General features: G+C 40.6%; 1 protein-coding gene across 6 annotated transcripts in view; it reads right to left on the minus strand.

Annotated features, from left to right (window-relative positions):
- The window catches only part of LOC118326840 (phosphoinositide 3-kinase regulatory subunit 6), a 22161-nt gene extending 6274 nt beyond the window's left edge, over positions 1-15887 (minus strand). The window contains exons 1-11 of one of the 6 annotated variants that reach the window (XM_035659966.1): positions 15799-15887; positions 6658-6742; positions 6317-6403; positions 5701-5792; positions 5274-5342; positions 4582-4714; positions 3920-3989; positions 3566-3764; positions 2219-2366; positions 1303-1389; positions 49-292 (exon numbers count right to left, since the gene is read on the minus strand). In XM_035659966.1, the coding sequence (XP_035515859.1) occupies positions 49-292; positions 1303-1389; positions 2219-2366; positions 3566-3764; positions 3920-3989; positions 4582-4714; positions 5274-5342; positions 5701-5792; positions 6317-6403; positions 6658-6715 (1187 nt within the window). In that variant the 5' untranslated portion in view covers positions 6716-6742; positions 15799-15887. Of the gene's footprint in view, positions 1-48; positions 293-1302; positions 1390-2218; positions 2367-3565; positions 3765-3919; positions 3990-4581; positions 4715-5273; positions 5343-5700; positions 5793-6316; positions 6458-6657; positions 6743-7811; positions 7961-15798 lie in introns of those variants that run through there. The other 5 variants (XM_035659961.1, XM_035659967.1, XM_035659962.1 and 2 more) reach the window with 5 other exon arrangements.
- Positions 15888-16052: the final 165 nt, after the last annotated feature.

Raw genomic sequence — 16052 nt, forward strand, 5'->3', positions numbered from 1 at the left:
AAAGTAGTAGGTCTTTAAATAATGCTGAATAGCAGGGATTAGATTTACCTTTTGCATTGTTCCCATGATGCACTCATGCTTGCAGTGTCCAGAGATGACAATGGGAAGGGATCAGCACTGGGGGGCAGGTCTCTTTCGATGCCGCTGTCGTTGGACATTACGGAGAAGCGAGTCATGTCAGATGGCATCAGGTCACTGGGCGACTCACCCAGCTCAAAGTCTTCCTGCTCCTGGCTGAGGGAGAACTGCTCCGACATGGAGCTGGATCGAAACCAGTTGCCCAGCTCTCGCCCTGTCAACATTTCAACAGTCATCACTTACATGTGATTCAGAGGTTGAAACTCACATTGAACAAGGCAGCATAAGCCCCAGCACAGACTGAGACGCAGCACGGAACAACACATCTCATCCGGACTGGCATGTAGACATACGTCTCATCATAAACAGACCATAGACATGAGTTTCCAGCTGTTTTGTTATGGAGCTGCAGGGTACAGATGCCCACTCATCCTTTGAGGAAGGAAGCTGCTGGTGTGATATTATAAACCTTTCATCTGAGAATCTATTCACAACCCCACGGGGATGAGTGCACAAATGTGATCAGCGCCTGCCTTGTGATCCCTTGGCATTTAGTGCTTGTTGATGCAGCAATGCATACAGTACATAGGGAATAATGACTGTCCTTTATTTACAGTTAAGAGTGTGTGAGTTTAGACAGTAAACTTAATTAAGATATAATGCAAGACAGGACATATCTTGTTCATTTAAAAATCACATGAGGCTATCAGAGCTTTTCACTGAATGTACAGCTACGATGATTTACACCTTTACTGTGCAACATCCTGTACCGAGAATATAAAGACCATACTGTGTATGTATGTATGTATGCAGTGTATGTCAAAGTCAATTTCATAGTTCAATTGATTCAATTCAAATCTGTTTGGTTTAAATCAGTTTGGTACATCAAGTCTGAGTCCAGCTCTGATAAACTCAGTTCAACATAAAGGAACAAGCTACCTCTCAGATATTCTCAGACTGTGACAGGGTGTTAAGTGCTATAATTAGTTGTTTGCACATTGCCTCACACTTCTATTTTAGAAAATGATTTCTGAGGTATTTCAGAATAACTCAAGAGCAATAAGACAAAATGTACTTAAGGTAAATTTTTTTCTCTATTTCAAATCCCTTCTCTTTATTCAGTTCAGTTTTCAGTTAATAATTCCAGTTTCAGCCTAATTCAGTTTGGCTGACTGTTTTTAACAACTTCCTATAGACCCCCCACAGTGTCCAGGAGCCACTCACAGATATCCAAATCCTCCGTCCACAGGTGGAAGCTCATCTCTGGGTTAGGAAGAGGGCAGTCGCACAGTGGTCCACTCGACAATGGCTCTGATACACACACACACACACACACAGGAAGAGAGATAGGAAGAGACCAAAACTGTCACAATGACACTCAAAACAAAACATCGCAAACTTCCTCCCTGCAAACACCACTGTCTGTCCCTCAATCTCCCAGCTTGGATGAGGGAAGAGCAGGTTCAACGGACAGGTCACTGACTCAATAATAGAATGGAAAAGAGTGGATGTCACTGAAATAGATATCCGGAAAATTACAAAAATACAGACATCTGACTCGACTGATTTAGTCGTGGAGGAAACCGGTCACACATTTGATCTCAGCTACAGCCAGCATGTGAGGCCCTTGTGGACACAGAAAACATGTCCATCACTGACAATGTGTGCTTGAACGGTGCTTGATCTGCATGTAAACAGTGCTTGTAGGCCCCGGTTTTGAATTTCAACATTTTTCGACAATAAGACTGCAAACCAGGAAAATGGTAACCATAACTTAGAACATAGGACTCATGCACAAAATATGCATACACAATCCATGTCACCTTATCATCCCTTTACAATGGAAAGAGCAACAAAACAGAAGTCATCCTAATGTAAGATAAGATTTGTATGGTTAGAAAGTTTTTATCAGTTAATATTAAGATTGCTAGAGCTTCACAGTTACATCCCCGTCTCATCTCTTACTGCTTCTTCCTCCGGTTTGTTACATAACCAGATGTGACTGTGGCTCTTGTGGTTGTCCTTCCTTCATTGATATTTACTCTAAACCAATATGTTGATATATGCCTGAGACAGAGCAGCTGTGCCTTAGAGAAACTTGCATGGCTTTTGCTGTATTTCCTTTTCAGAGAGCTTGTACCTGAGTAAGTGTTGCTGACGATCTCGTTGTACAGCTGCTGAAAACGACTCCTCAGCGCTCCCACCTCCCCTCTGCCGCCCTCCTCCGCACTCTGCTCTAGAGTCGCCAGCACTTCCTGAAAGTATGTCTCAACGTCTTGACCCATGTCCTGTCAAAAACACAAAAACACAAGTGAGTGAACACACATGCACACAGGAAGATAAACACATACAGAGTCTGTATTAATAGCAAAGAGGAGAGGGGTCAGTAGTGCGCGTGTCTGCCGTCGCGTGTATCCTGCTGAGGTGTTACTTTTGAATCAGTGCCAGGAGACATTTCCACCATAAAGCTCAAAGACAACAGACCTTCATTCCGGATGTTTCAAATGACACGTACATATCGTGGAAGAACTCTTCACCTATTTTTAAATGCAGAAGCACCTCACTTGACAATATCATATTCTACTAAAACAAGAGCCATCCTGGTGAGAACTTGCAATCACTTAAAACATCCCAATATGTAGTGACCATAGAGGTTATGCACGTGCTTTCACTGTACACAGAGGTCATTCACTTCCCCTCCAGAATTCAAATGGGAGAAATATGTAATATTGCTAAACTTGCTAAAATATATGTTGTGCAATAGGCTGTACAAAGATTGAAAAAAAAAATTCCACAGACTGGCAATGACTAAAGAGAAGGGAGAGAACGTGGAGTGATCATTTCAAAGTATCTGTACAATGTTATCTAACCAGACATCAGATATATTCACAAATAGATTTCAGTAGATAATGTGAGAATCTTCCTCCAGTGCAGCTGCCTTGTCAGAGGTAAAGACTAAAAACAGCTCAGAAAACGGTGCATTTGTCCAATCAGTTGGATGAAGTGTTAATGTTCAAGTCTGAAGGAGCACATTAGTCAGTCATGTCCAGCCTACCTGCAATAACATGTCCACATTAAACTGAGCCTTGTGTGAGGGCACATTTACTTAAGAAACAATAGTGGGCAAACTTTGTAAGATGATTGTCACAATTCAACTGTAAAGTCAAGTCACATTTGATTAAAATAATTAAGTTAATAAGTAAACAATTAAACACAGGGGATTTTAAGCCAGGCTCTGTGTTGAAATGGCAAGCATGCGGAAAAGATTCATATTTTCTTTACAAAGCCTTGTGAGTTCAAAGAAACATTTATCAGAGAGCAAAAAAAGGCAAACCTGTCGTCAACTGAACAGAACAAGAGTCAGAGAGCAAACAGACAAACCATAATAGAAACTAGAAACTATAGATGCCTATATACTGCAATGACCACAAAAGACAACTAGAAAACTAAAAATAGAAGGCAATGAGTATTGTGCAGTCCCACTGACCTTTAGGGCCTGAGCCAGTTTCTGCCCATGGCACTGCTCTGCTCCTAAAGCAGCCTGGATGGAGTGTTGGACCACACTGCGCATGTGATCAAAAGGACCTAGAGGTCCACCTGAAGCTGAAGCAGGCGCCTCAATGTCAGCCAACAGGACTTGTCCCAAAGGACCAGAGAAGACTTCTGGGTCAGCCAGAACAAAGACCCTGCAGGGATTTACATGGCATATTTGATGTTATGGACAGGGAAGTCTGACTACATGCAGCAGTACGAGGAATGAAATAAGCCCTTGTAAATCTTCAGTTCTCCTTTTCAGGCTTTTATTGCATCCTCAGCGATACATTATTTATTTATGACTCACCTCTCCTGAAATGGATAGTGGTCATTTTTTAGTCTCTGCTCTGCTGTAAGCATCCTCTGGTACATCAGACCTGTGGATCAAACCGGTGTTTAGTCACAGTATGTGGCTGCAAATCCTCATACATATTAACTGAAGCATGCTTGATTAATGGACAGTTCAATAAACATCACAGTAACCGGCATCTGCTATCTTTTAGGTTGATCAAGTTTGACTACATTTGTTGTAGTCTTTCATTGTTTTCAGTTTGGTTTAATATAGATTTTCTCTTGCATTATAAATAAATCTTGTATTTAAAGCAGGTGTAACTTAACTGGGTTAAGACACACAAGACATAATTCTAATGTCAACAGTATGAGTATTGGCTGTTTAATGATTTGCTTGACCTGACTGAGGGAATCTGTCTTTGTGACAAATGACAGCTCACAATCACAACATCATTACAAAAGACCTATGAATAAACATCAATTGTCATTGTCATCATCATCATCTCCTGGTTGTTGAGCCCCATCCAAACTGTGTGTTGTCTGTACAGGCTAAAATAGTGTGGTAACAAAAGGTAACACTGATTGGAGCTGGAGCTCCTCAAGCAGGTTGTTCTGAAGTCCTGACAGAAATAAACAGATCACTCCTGTTTTAAATTTAGACCGAGGGTTTAATAATACCTGGAATGGAGCGTTCAGTTTTTATCTGTCTTGTGTAGCTGAGGCCTACGGTGCAGTAGGGATGAGGGTAGGTCAGGAGTCTCTTACAAAAATCATAAACCCGCTTGTACAGCTCATCTGGAATGTAGGCTGCCTGGAATATCAATGACAACACACACACACACAGGTTACCATCAATACCGGTAAGGAAACAATTTACTTTTATGGTTAGAGAATGGTAATCATCACATTCTTTTTGCTGGCTTAAATATAAAGGAAAGCAATGAGACACCGGCCTAGTGGCCATGTTTTTTGGTGTCCACTTCCCTGTTGACATTTGTTCCTGGAATAGAAACACATTCCTCCTCTTTGGTACTATTTGCAGTAACAATGCTGAAACTCCCTAAGTGACATGCCTTAAAAACGTGGCAGAACTAATAAACAAACGTGTCTGGCAGATTTGGAGATTTATGTTATAAGGATGTGTGATTATGCCTGTGGTCTCAATCAAGAAATATACTCAGTCAGATTTACCACCCCCCGAAAAGGACAAGAAGAACTAGAGACAGTCATATTACGGAAATGATCTGTTCAGTATGGTTGGAAACTGATGAAGTGAAAATTTCCCCTGTATGCATTCAATGAACGGTGTAAAAAAGGAAGAAATAGCAAGTCTGAGGCTTTTCACAGTGCAACAATTTGGTAAACAGTACCTGAATAATGGCATACATAAGTGTGTGGAGCAGAGGGATGATGGATTTGCGAGAGTCCCATCTCTCAGCCTGCAGAGAAAACACACACACACACACACACACACACACACACACCCATACCCACACACACACGCTATGTCAGGGCTGCACTCGACTGATGACTGTACATTGCCACAAGATCAGCTTCTTAAATGCAAGATTAACATAAGATTTGGTATGATTTTTTTTCATATAAATCATCTTCAGTACATTTAATTCCAATCAATACATATCAAATCAATCAGATAAAGCGAGCCAGCCAAATTGTGTGCCAAGATCACTTTAGAGGGCCACTTTTAAAGTCTCCAAGAGGTGAGTGTTTGTGGTGAAGTATTCCTTTAAAACTGGTGTTCAAAATGTCAACAGTGCCACTTCTGAGATCAAGTACCTTCTCTAGCTCCTTTATCAGCACCCACACCAGAGATAAGCTGTTGGCAGGATTGTTTTGAACCTTCTTATGAAGCGTCCATCTCAGCATGCCTGCACACACAGATGAACACACAGGAACCATTAACAGATGCAAGAGATTTCCACAGGACTAACACAAACTTGATAAATGTGTCACACTTTTTCTCCATTACAGCGCTTATCCAAAATATATCTGATGACTAATAACTGAGCAGCCCTCACACTGCTGACACAACAAAATATTCCAGTGTGAGGGTCACAAGCAGAGCTGATGTCATTTAGTCTATTCAGGGTGGAAACAGAATAGCCCTGACAGAAAAACAATAAAAAAAACGTAAGTCCCCAGCAGAGAATTTAATGAGTTTTGTGATGTCTTATCGACACTGAACCATTGTGAATTAAAAAGTTGTTATTTTTGCTGTCACCACTTTTCTGAAAACTCTTAACCACAAAGAAAAAGTTAAGATAATCAGATGATATTGTTTGTAAGATTTTATATAAAACGTGAGTAGAGCCAACAGCCGAGACACATAAAACCACATCAGCGCTTCAGTAAAAATGTTCTTTTACTTGTGTTGCAGTAGATCATATTGTACCTTTGTTGAAACAGTCCGGGGACTGCTGCTTGTCCGTTTCTCTGGGCAGCACAGCCTGGATGCTGCGGTAGAGCTCTGGCTCTGGAACTGTGGGGGAGCAGCCGGCTGAGTGAGGAAGTTGAGTGGTGGGGTTTTTTAAGACTATTGAAAAAAAAGGTTTTGCTTAAAAAGACTGGCCCTGAAAAACTATGATCCATTCTACTTATTTAATAAAGAATAAACTAAAATAACTTAAAAGCCAGAGACATGTTACCAAATGACTGCGAATGTAACTGCGATGCTGCACATATTCTGTACACTGAGTCAGTGTATGTTTATTTGAGTGTGTGTGTTGTGTGTACCTGTTGGCTCCATGCTGCACATACTGCTTGAGTTATCCCAGGGGGCCTTGTTGTTCATGTCTCACATGCATTGTTGGGATATCAACTGCAAATAGAAAAAGGACACAGACAAGAACTGTCAGTCATGTTCTCTTGTGTCTGAGGTCAAACATTAAGTGGGCGGACAGTCTTAGCTCTACCTGACTTATGGCAGGCTGACAGTAAATGTGGGTAACCAATGAGTCTTTTTTGCTATCTGCTTGCTGAGTGTAAAATTACACAGATACGTTTAATGAAGCTATTTAAAAAACTATCTCTGTTCACAGGCGGGCTGACAGTAATATCTCTATCAGCATGTGTAAGTTTCTCTTTCTGTAATTGTGTGGGAAAAACGTACTGCCTCCAGTTAAAACATTTATGCCAGTGTAGTTACTGGTTATTCAAAGGGTTAACTCTACCCACACAGACACCTTATAACACATATACAGACCTACCAACACACACTGATGATTAACAGGTGCAGTGGTCCCACACTAAACTTCCCCAAAATGTGTTCCTACAAGTAAGTGCGACTACTTCAACCCTCAAGCCACTTTCTTTATCCCAGGGCCCACATAGATTTATGAGTCACCTCTCAAATCTCCACAACACAAAATTCAAAGTGAAATTTGGCAAAATATACCTAAACAAAAAACACCCTTATGGTATTAATATATCCAAGATAAATGTGAGACCATCAAAACCACAACAAACACTGGTTGGTAATCTGCACAGGAAATTGAGTTTCCTGCAGCATTTACATGCAATTCTTCAAAAAAAAAAAAAAAAACTCCACTACTCTGCTCTCAACATAGTGACCATAACTCATCCTTACAGAACAGCTTTTGTGCAAATAGAGAGCTCATGAACCTTCGCGTAAACATAAACCAGAAGTATTCTCACAACATCATAAGAACACTGAGTAACAGAAGCAAGAAAACAGGATGAAAACAAATGTTTTTGCTTTCTGAAACTCAGTTAACTCCTTAGCCACCACATAAATCAAAATGTCCAAACGTACAACTGTAGCACCACACGAAGCAATAAAACTACCAAAACCTTTCTCATCCATTTCCCATCGGTAGAATTTACCAGTCAAAGTACAACAGGTGTAAACTAGATATAGATAAACTTACCCTGTTCTGTACAGGCACGGACCAAACATAACTGCAGATCTTTCACATCCACACAGTACGCTCTCTGTACTGAAACTAACAAGTGTGTGACACAGAGAGAAAGAGAGAGAGAGAAAGAGAGAGCAAGGGAGAGCGAGTCACAGTCAAGCGAGAACAGCGATTCGTTGCTGAACGTATTTCCTCTTGTGCGGCTCTACGACGTAGCAACAGGGGATAAGCACTGTGTGCGTGTCAGCGGAGTTGAGGGGGAGGTGGAGAGACGAGAGAGGGGGAGAGAGTGTTAGTGTTTGTATGTGCAGGTGTTGGGAGTGTGTCAAAGAGTCATAACCTGTTTGAGTTGTGGTTAGTTGTCTCAAGGCTGAATGTATTTGTTTCTATTTTTTGGTCTTCTGACTCAAATTTACTCACGCCATTTTGCTCTTTTTTTAGATCAATTTCTCTCATCCTCCCTCACACACAAACACACGCACACACGCACGCACGCACGCGCACACACACACACACACACAGACACACACGCTGGGCAGGGGGTCATTCAACAGGCTGTATCTATACAATGAAAGGAATTTGTGTGGTGTGATTTAGCCTTGATCCCTCTAAGAAAAGCAGTACTTTCAGAAACAGCGAGTTAACAGTGCTGCCTCAGCAGCTGAATGCTGCCTGTTTAAACCACAAGTTTCCGGTTGCCTTCAGCGTATTCACTCTATGTCAGTCTTTCATTCTCCCTCCTCCATTCTCTCCATCTCTCTGTTTACATCTTCAGACATCTATCAGGGGTCTGTGATAAACATGATGTCTCAAAAGATAGTTTTGTTCCTCTCTTTATTTCGCTGCATACAGACACAGACACATATTGGACTGCATTGATATAATGAACTCACTATGCATGTACATACACATATACACATTCATGCAAAAAGGATTTGTGTGCATGCACTGACTCTTGGCCCACATAGCTGGGCAAACTTACACCCTGTTTTTAACCTCAGACAAACTATTAATGCAGTGTAGGAGCTAACACATACGCAGCATTTCCTTTCTGTCAGAATGAGTGGGCAGATGACTATTCTATATTTAGACAGACAGAGAGAGAGAGAGAGAGAAAGAAAGAGAGAAAAGCTGAAAGAGAGTGAGACAGAAGGAACCACAGTTTAAAAAAAGTTTTAAAATAGATGCACCACATTATTTACAACTTTCCAAATAACCGTAGCTCGGGAAAAACCGTCTGCAGAGGGTTTTCTGCAAGAAGGAAAGCCTAAAGCATCATTATATCTTTTCGAGTGTATGTCAAGCTATAAGACATGATTTTGAATGCATGCATTGCGTGTTAAAAATGCCATGACCTGGTGTTGCAAATACTGCAACACATTACCTAGAGTGTCAGATCACAGCTCCAAACATAACCGATCCGAGTTGGTCTTTTAACCTTTATTAACCTTTTGGACGTACCGCTGTGCACGTTACAGCAAAAGCACTAGATTTTTCTTCGATCATTCTAACAAACCACACCAGTGGTCAAGTATAGACTACAACATGCTTAACATGTTTTTCATCACTGCGAGACATTCCTTGATTCGTACACATTGTTTCTTTCACCATTAGTGCCAGTAAAACCTGCCAAATGACCCAGAAAGTCGCTAATAAATAGGGCACAAACTGAAATGCTATTACAGGTGCCAAGGACACATACCAGTGGAACAAACTTCCCCTATGACTGTTGACTATTTACAGTTAATGTGAATCAGTTCCTGATCTAAATTTCGGCTATGAAACACATCTATCTACACCCTCCCTATGTAGGCAGCCACTGCCATTGCAGTGGTCAGTTGAAATCTAAAACAAAAAACAGGAGCACACATTTCCATTCAGGCATGATGCACATACCTTAGAAACAGGAAGGACCTGACAGCGATGTGTGGAAGTGCATTCATTGAGCAAACATATGTGTGAGTTCACTTTTTTGGAAATCCCCAGCGTAGGATAACATGGGGTCTAATGAAACAGATCGGCTCATAGTTTTTCACGTATAGACCTGGACAAATTGTAGAAGTGAGGAAAGCACCTGCAGAGTTTGTCTCCTATGTAGCTATACCTGGCAATACCTGAAAAACAAGTACAGAGTAACAGCACTTACATTTTCTGAGAAAGAAATTGTGTACATACAGTTTGCCTTCAAAAACTGATTGGGCTTAAAGTAAAAGCAGCATCATGAATTTTTTTTTTCTTTCTCAAGAAGATAACAAATATGACACTGTGCAAATGTGGAGAAAAACAAGTAGCTGAATATCTGCAACTCAGAAATAGCTAGGAGTCCACATTTGAGCTGTACTGTTTGAGACAAGACCTGGGCGATAAATAAATTTATTTGGATTTACCCTTTAAAACAATGCACAAAATGTCTGAATCGTTAAATCAGGATTTAGACTACAATTATAGATATACTAATAAATAGATAGATATACAGGTGCTAAGGACTCCAAGTCACTCATTTACATAGAATGTGGAGAATACTTTTCCCACAGTATCCCGTATGAGAAAAAAGGGAGCCATAGTGATATTACAGATCCGCCAGTGTTTCAGTTAGCCAAATATATGGTGTCTTTTGTTTTGTTTGTTTGTTTTTAAGAAAATAAAGTGTTTTATTTTTAGGTTATATCACACAACCCAAGCAAAGACAACTCAGGGCTGCAAGCAACACGCAGAAACACACACATATTCAAAAGTTGCAAAGAAACCCCTGAAACAGACAACGTTTAAGTCAGCGTGGGACGGGGGATATCAATCAAGGTGATTTCCTGCATCAACATGCTGGACAATATGAGGAAGTCCTCTTGGACCGGTGAATTTGTGTGTGAGTGTGTGTGTGTGTGTGTGTAAACCTGCCTGGCCTTACTGATCAAGGATTATTTCCTCATCAAGGCCTGCAAACACTGTGACCAAAAATGTTTAAAAATCTGCAACAAACAGGTGAATGTGTCATAGAAAAACTCTTTTGAAATGTGTTGCTTGGAAGAGTTGGGATAAATATAACATCCCGCAGGGTGAATGAACAGGGTGAAGATTTATGCAGCTGGGGGTAGTGTGCTAAATCCATCAGGCAAGAGGAAGACAGATAGGAAGAGGTAGAGATACAAAGGGGTTTCCCAAAGTGTGAGAGTGTGTTTGAGTGTGCATGTGTGGTATGGTCCCTTCTGGGGGGCCTATGATGCTGAGATCTGGGTCAATTGGTTCGTAAGGGGTCATTTGAGGGTGTGGCATTTAGGTTGGACACAGAAACAAGTGTTAGTGAAAGGTCTAGTATTGGTAGCAGTGTAATATAATACTCTTAGGTATGTTTTCATTAGCGTGTAATCTCCCGGAAACAAGATTATTGCGTTTTCGTTACCTTACAATAAGCTGTTTTTATCTGCAGAGGGAGGACCCCCATGTTGCGACAGTGGCCCAGAACGGACAAACCAAACACTGACTCTAGATAGGGCCATTCACATGTTTTGCTGCTACTGCTGTCACTCCTGCATGCCTGGAAGGCTGAGTTGTATTCAAATGGATGCAATCTGCAACTTCACCCCTAAATCCTACACACTGGTGCTTTAAAGAGACACAGACCCACTGTGTGGTCAAACATGAGCACATTCATATATCATGCAGAAGATGCATGTAATTTACTGCACATGCGACTGCTTACACATTACTGACACTTAAAAAGAAAATGTTTTTCTGCTTTCCTTGAGCCTTGCACTTAGAGTATATCCAGTGCTTATGACCAATTACTGCAGAGATTTCCATCAGTGTTTTAGAATAGTGATTACATCCATTATTCATGCATCAAATACTTCTAAATCCATTCTTATCGGGGATAAAAACAACGAACAAAGACAGCATTGTCACCACAGATACAGCTGTGGCCTCTGGCAGAGGGCCTGTGGGTAACCCGAGGTCTGTGGGGAAGCGCTGAGTATGAATGATTTATTTTTCACTCAAACTCTTAATGAATAAAAAGTCATTTTTGTTATACAGATGGTAGGGTATCAGCAAATTTAGTCATTTACTTGCAGTTATAACTTTGGCTTACAACTCCTTGCCAGTTGGTGAAGAAAACTTCTGGGCTGTGAATTTCTGCATTTCTGCTTGTTTCAAACTTTATTTTTTTGCTTCTTTAACCTTAAATCTACAGATTACCTCTTTTCAAGAACTTGCTAAGGTACAGATGCCATGTGGTCTGCAACTGTCCTTTACACAGATGGCATGGGTTCAAGTCTCTGTTTGTGTTCAATCAAGTGCAACACAGCATATTTTCTTAACATTTAAACCACATAGTGAAAGTCTTATGCAAACTATAAGTCACTCTTTAATTCAGAAAGCACAAAGTAAAGCACGGTCGTCTGCAACACACTCTCTAAGCAAATATTCTGGATATCCTGCAACTGACGTGTGTGGAAAAACAGACGTTGTTTCCAGACATTCCGAGGAAAAAGTAGAAAGTGTGTAGACAAATGTGAGGATTCCTGTGAACCGTCAGCCTCACCACACGGCAGACCTTATTTAGCCACTGTGGGCATAATGGGGCAATGCAGTAATGTAGGAGTAACCTTTTACAGGAGGTCACTGGTTGTAAAGTGATCCAATTGCTACAAGCACAGGATGTACCAAGTACGTCATAGACATGATCACAAATAGATCCATCCCGCACACATACACACACACACACACATTTGGCATGAAATAAACTTAGCCACGACGGACACTGCTCTCCAAGGAGTCCACAGGCATGTTGCCATTTGTTTTCACATTACTCAGAGCACAAACAAAAGGGTGGCGTCCCAAATTAAAGAGAGTCTGCGGCTGTCGGCATTTTAGGAGCTGCAGTATGTGTTGTTCTGTAAAAACTTTAGGGAACGGTTGTCATTTAAAATGTTGGGTTAGGTCGTAGGGAATGGTTTATGGGAAAATGCAACAAAAAGCAGCTCCAAGGGCAATATCTGCCTAAAAGAAGCAAATGTAGTCTAAAGGTTTTAAAACAAAGCCCTCGGGCTGGAACTAATGATCGCTTTAATCTGATTTAATCAAATCGAACCATTTAGTCTATAAAATGTCTAAAAACACCTTAAAATTGTATGTTTTCTTCGTCTAACCGAGAGATATCAAATTTGCTATCACATAAGATAAAGAAAAGCAGCAAATACAAACAACTCAGAAGCTGGAGCTAGGCAATGTTTGACATTTTTGCTTAGAAAATTATAAAACAATTAGCCAATTATTAGAATAGTTGCACCTTTCTTTTCTGATTGACTAATCGATGAAGTGCCTCATCACTTTAGCTCTACGAAGCCGCTAACACAATGTACTGACTGATACAGAGTGCGTTGAAAACACTGTATGTAGTTTGAGCCTGACCGTACACACTAGTATGAAGGTTTTTGCTGCGCACTTTGTTTAGAAGGCATCATGTCAAGTGACTAAGTGATAACTTGAATGAATTAGGTCATCTGACTGAGCTGAAGTGGTCAAAGCCTCAGCTGAGACATATGAGTCTGATGTCACCATAGCCTAAAGACATGGTGGAGTCTGTCTGATCCAAGGGCCCTAAACTACTCTGTCCTCTTAAACCCAGAAGGGGAAAAAAAGGACTATAAAATTGTGTTGTTAATGTCAGTTCTTTTCATTTTGTGTTTGCAGCATAATACTCCACAGCACAGGTCTGATTAGGTTTGTTCTCAGATAACAACAGTTAAAACTAATTAATTAAACTAAATAAGTGTTGGCTGAATTTCTGGTTTTTAAATCCCAACCACAAGCCAACTCAAGCTGAATGTCTCTGCTCATGTTTGACAAACTGCTTCTCCAACTTCAGCATTCCAACCAAACGCGGAACACTTTCTGGCCGCGCGCAAGTTTAACTATGTGCCTGATCCTCTGACACCGCTGGCCTCATGTGGGCTGAGTTTCTTGGCATCACTTCTTGATCTACTGATTAACAGGAGAACACAGATATGTTTAGTGTTAAGACGCCTTTGGGATACCCCTCCAAACATTGGTCCAGACATCGCTTTTAAGTGTCTAACATTTTGCGGAGGACTGAAAGGTCTTTGTATGGAAAGGTCACAGTCTTGTGACGGTGACCCTCATGGGGTGGATTCACGCCCTTCCCATCCATCAGGATCTAATTTTCAGAAAACATCAAGGAGATGATGAACTGACCTGAAGGACTACATCGTAAAAATAGCAACTTTAAAAACTTAAGTGTGATAAAAAACCCAATTTCTCTCTAACGTTCATACTGTACAGTTAGTGAATTCTTGTTGGTCCAAACTAATTTTGAGATTTCCTTTTCTCTTAAAAAAAACTTCAAGGCCAGGTGTCTTGTGTTTTGAGATGTGTTTGAGGAACCGTTTCATCCTGTCAAAGTCTGCTGACCTGACACTTAATTGCTACAAAAACAGGGTGTTAGTTTTTTTTTTTTCAAACTTTAAGTACTAGTGTGATCATTATCATTGTTACAAGGTATGTGTGCTTTGGGTTATATATTATTTTTTCTGTTGCTTTCCTGGGATTTTAATCCCTATTGTGTGTTTCGTGGTGCACCTGTCATTATCTCACCTGAACAACTATCCAAACAAGTAGTTTTTCTGCATTATCTCACAATGATGATGATGCAATGATCAAGTCATAGCATCATCTCAGAAATTGTATCTGAGTGAATTACCGTGTGGTCATGAGATATTTCTGCCTGGTGATCACAGGGCCTAATGATATGGTTACCGCCACAATGGAGATCAACTTTAACAGCATGTGGACTGTAACTCATATTCCTCATCGTGTCTGACAGAATTATGATAACTGTTGTTGATAGTTTCATATTGTTATTTCATGTCCCATACATTCCAAGTTATTTCCTCTAGAACCATGTTCAACATTAGATTAGCAGCATTCAGCTAATAGATTTAAGACTTTAAACCACTATGTCACTGTTTCTAATGACTCACCTGATTGTTGACGTCACAAGTCTGATTTTGAACTAGATTAGAGATTTGGTCAACAAGGCGTTGTGTGCAACGGTGGAATGCTTCAACACCTAACTTTTGAGATTCACATGATCTGTAAAGATTTAATATGATGTCCCCATACTGTGGGTTGATGCCCATAAAACTAAATGATCACTGGCACATTTTATGAACAAAAATACACTTACAAAAAGGGACACACACCCAGACCCACACACACGCACACAGACTGAAGCCATCCTGAATCCCCTTAACCCCAAAGTGGTACCAGGAAGCTGGGATCATAAACAAGGAAGCTGGAGGAAATACAGCTGGCTCCTAAACTCCCAACAGACACAACAGAGAGCCAGGGCTTCAATCAGATCAGACACTGTTATCAAGCCCTTGTTATTATCTCAGGAGGGAAAAAATAAACCGCCGTCCCTCATGTCTTAGGACATAGGACATCATGTGTTTTTAAATAGCTCAGATGTAACAGAGCCCATTCACAAAAAAGAAAGAAAAAAAAGATGAGGGGTAAAAAGTGAAGCCTCTTTAAAGGAGATATTTCAGGCAGGTGCAGTACAGTGAACTACACTGCCATATCTTATCTGCACAGTGCAGTCAGTGGCACAACGCTGTTTACCACTACTACTGCATCAGATAATAGGCTACGGCTCATCAGTGCAAGACGAAAACATCATTAAGACAATAGGAGCAAAAAACAAACAACAACTAATACAAACAGGACAGATCAACTCAGAAGGGTAGGAGATGTCTTTAGCTCAAATTTGCCCTTGTAAGTTTATATTAAACTTGAATAAATGTAGGTAAAGTAACGTTAGGCTATTATACATTTCATCATCCGCAATTTCAGCTAGACAACAATTTATAATCGTCGAAATCAACTTTTCCGTAAGAAAGAAGGCAGTAAACTAGAAAGTAGAGATGTAAAGACGTCCACAATTGCTAAAACATATAATATTTCTGTCTTTGTGAGAACTTACCTGCAGTTAAAGTTGTACAAACAGCCCCACTGGCCTCACAGTGAAGTTACTGTATCGTCTCTCTGTCGGTGGCACTTGTTCCACTCAAGTGACAGCAAGTCCAGTCCTCTGGCCACGCCCACCGCCGCAACCGACCAATGGCGTGTCTCTACGCGCTTACTAGTCAGAGAACTTATCCTTATGTGTTTATACAGGTAGTTTATATGATAGATAGATAGATAGATTACCTGAGTGAATGTATTTAGTTACATTAC

Source organism: Morone saxatilis, unplaced genomic scaffold, assembly GCF_004916995.1.
Source record: "Morone saxatilis isolate NCDOM2014 unplaced genomic scaffold, NCSU_SB_2.0 Contig17, whole genome shotgun sequence".
NCBI lineage: Eukaryota > Metazoa > Chordata > Actinopteri > Moronidae > Morone > Morone saxatilis.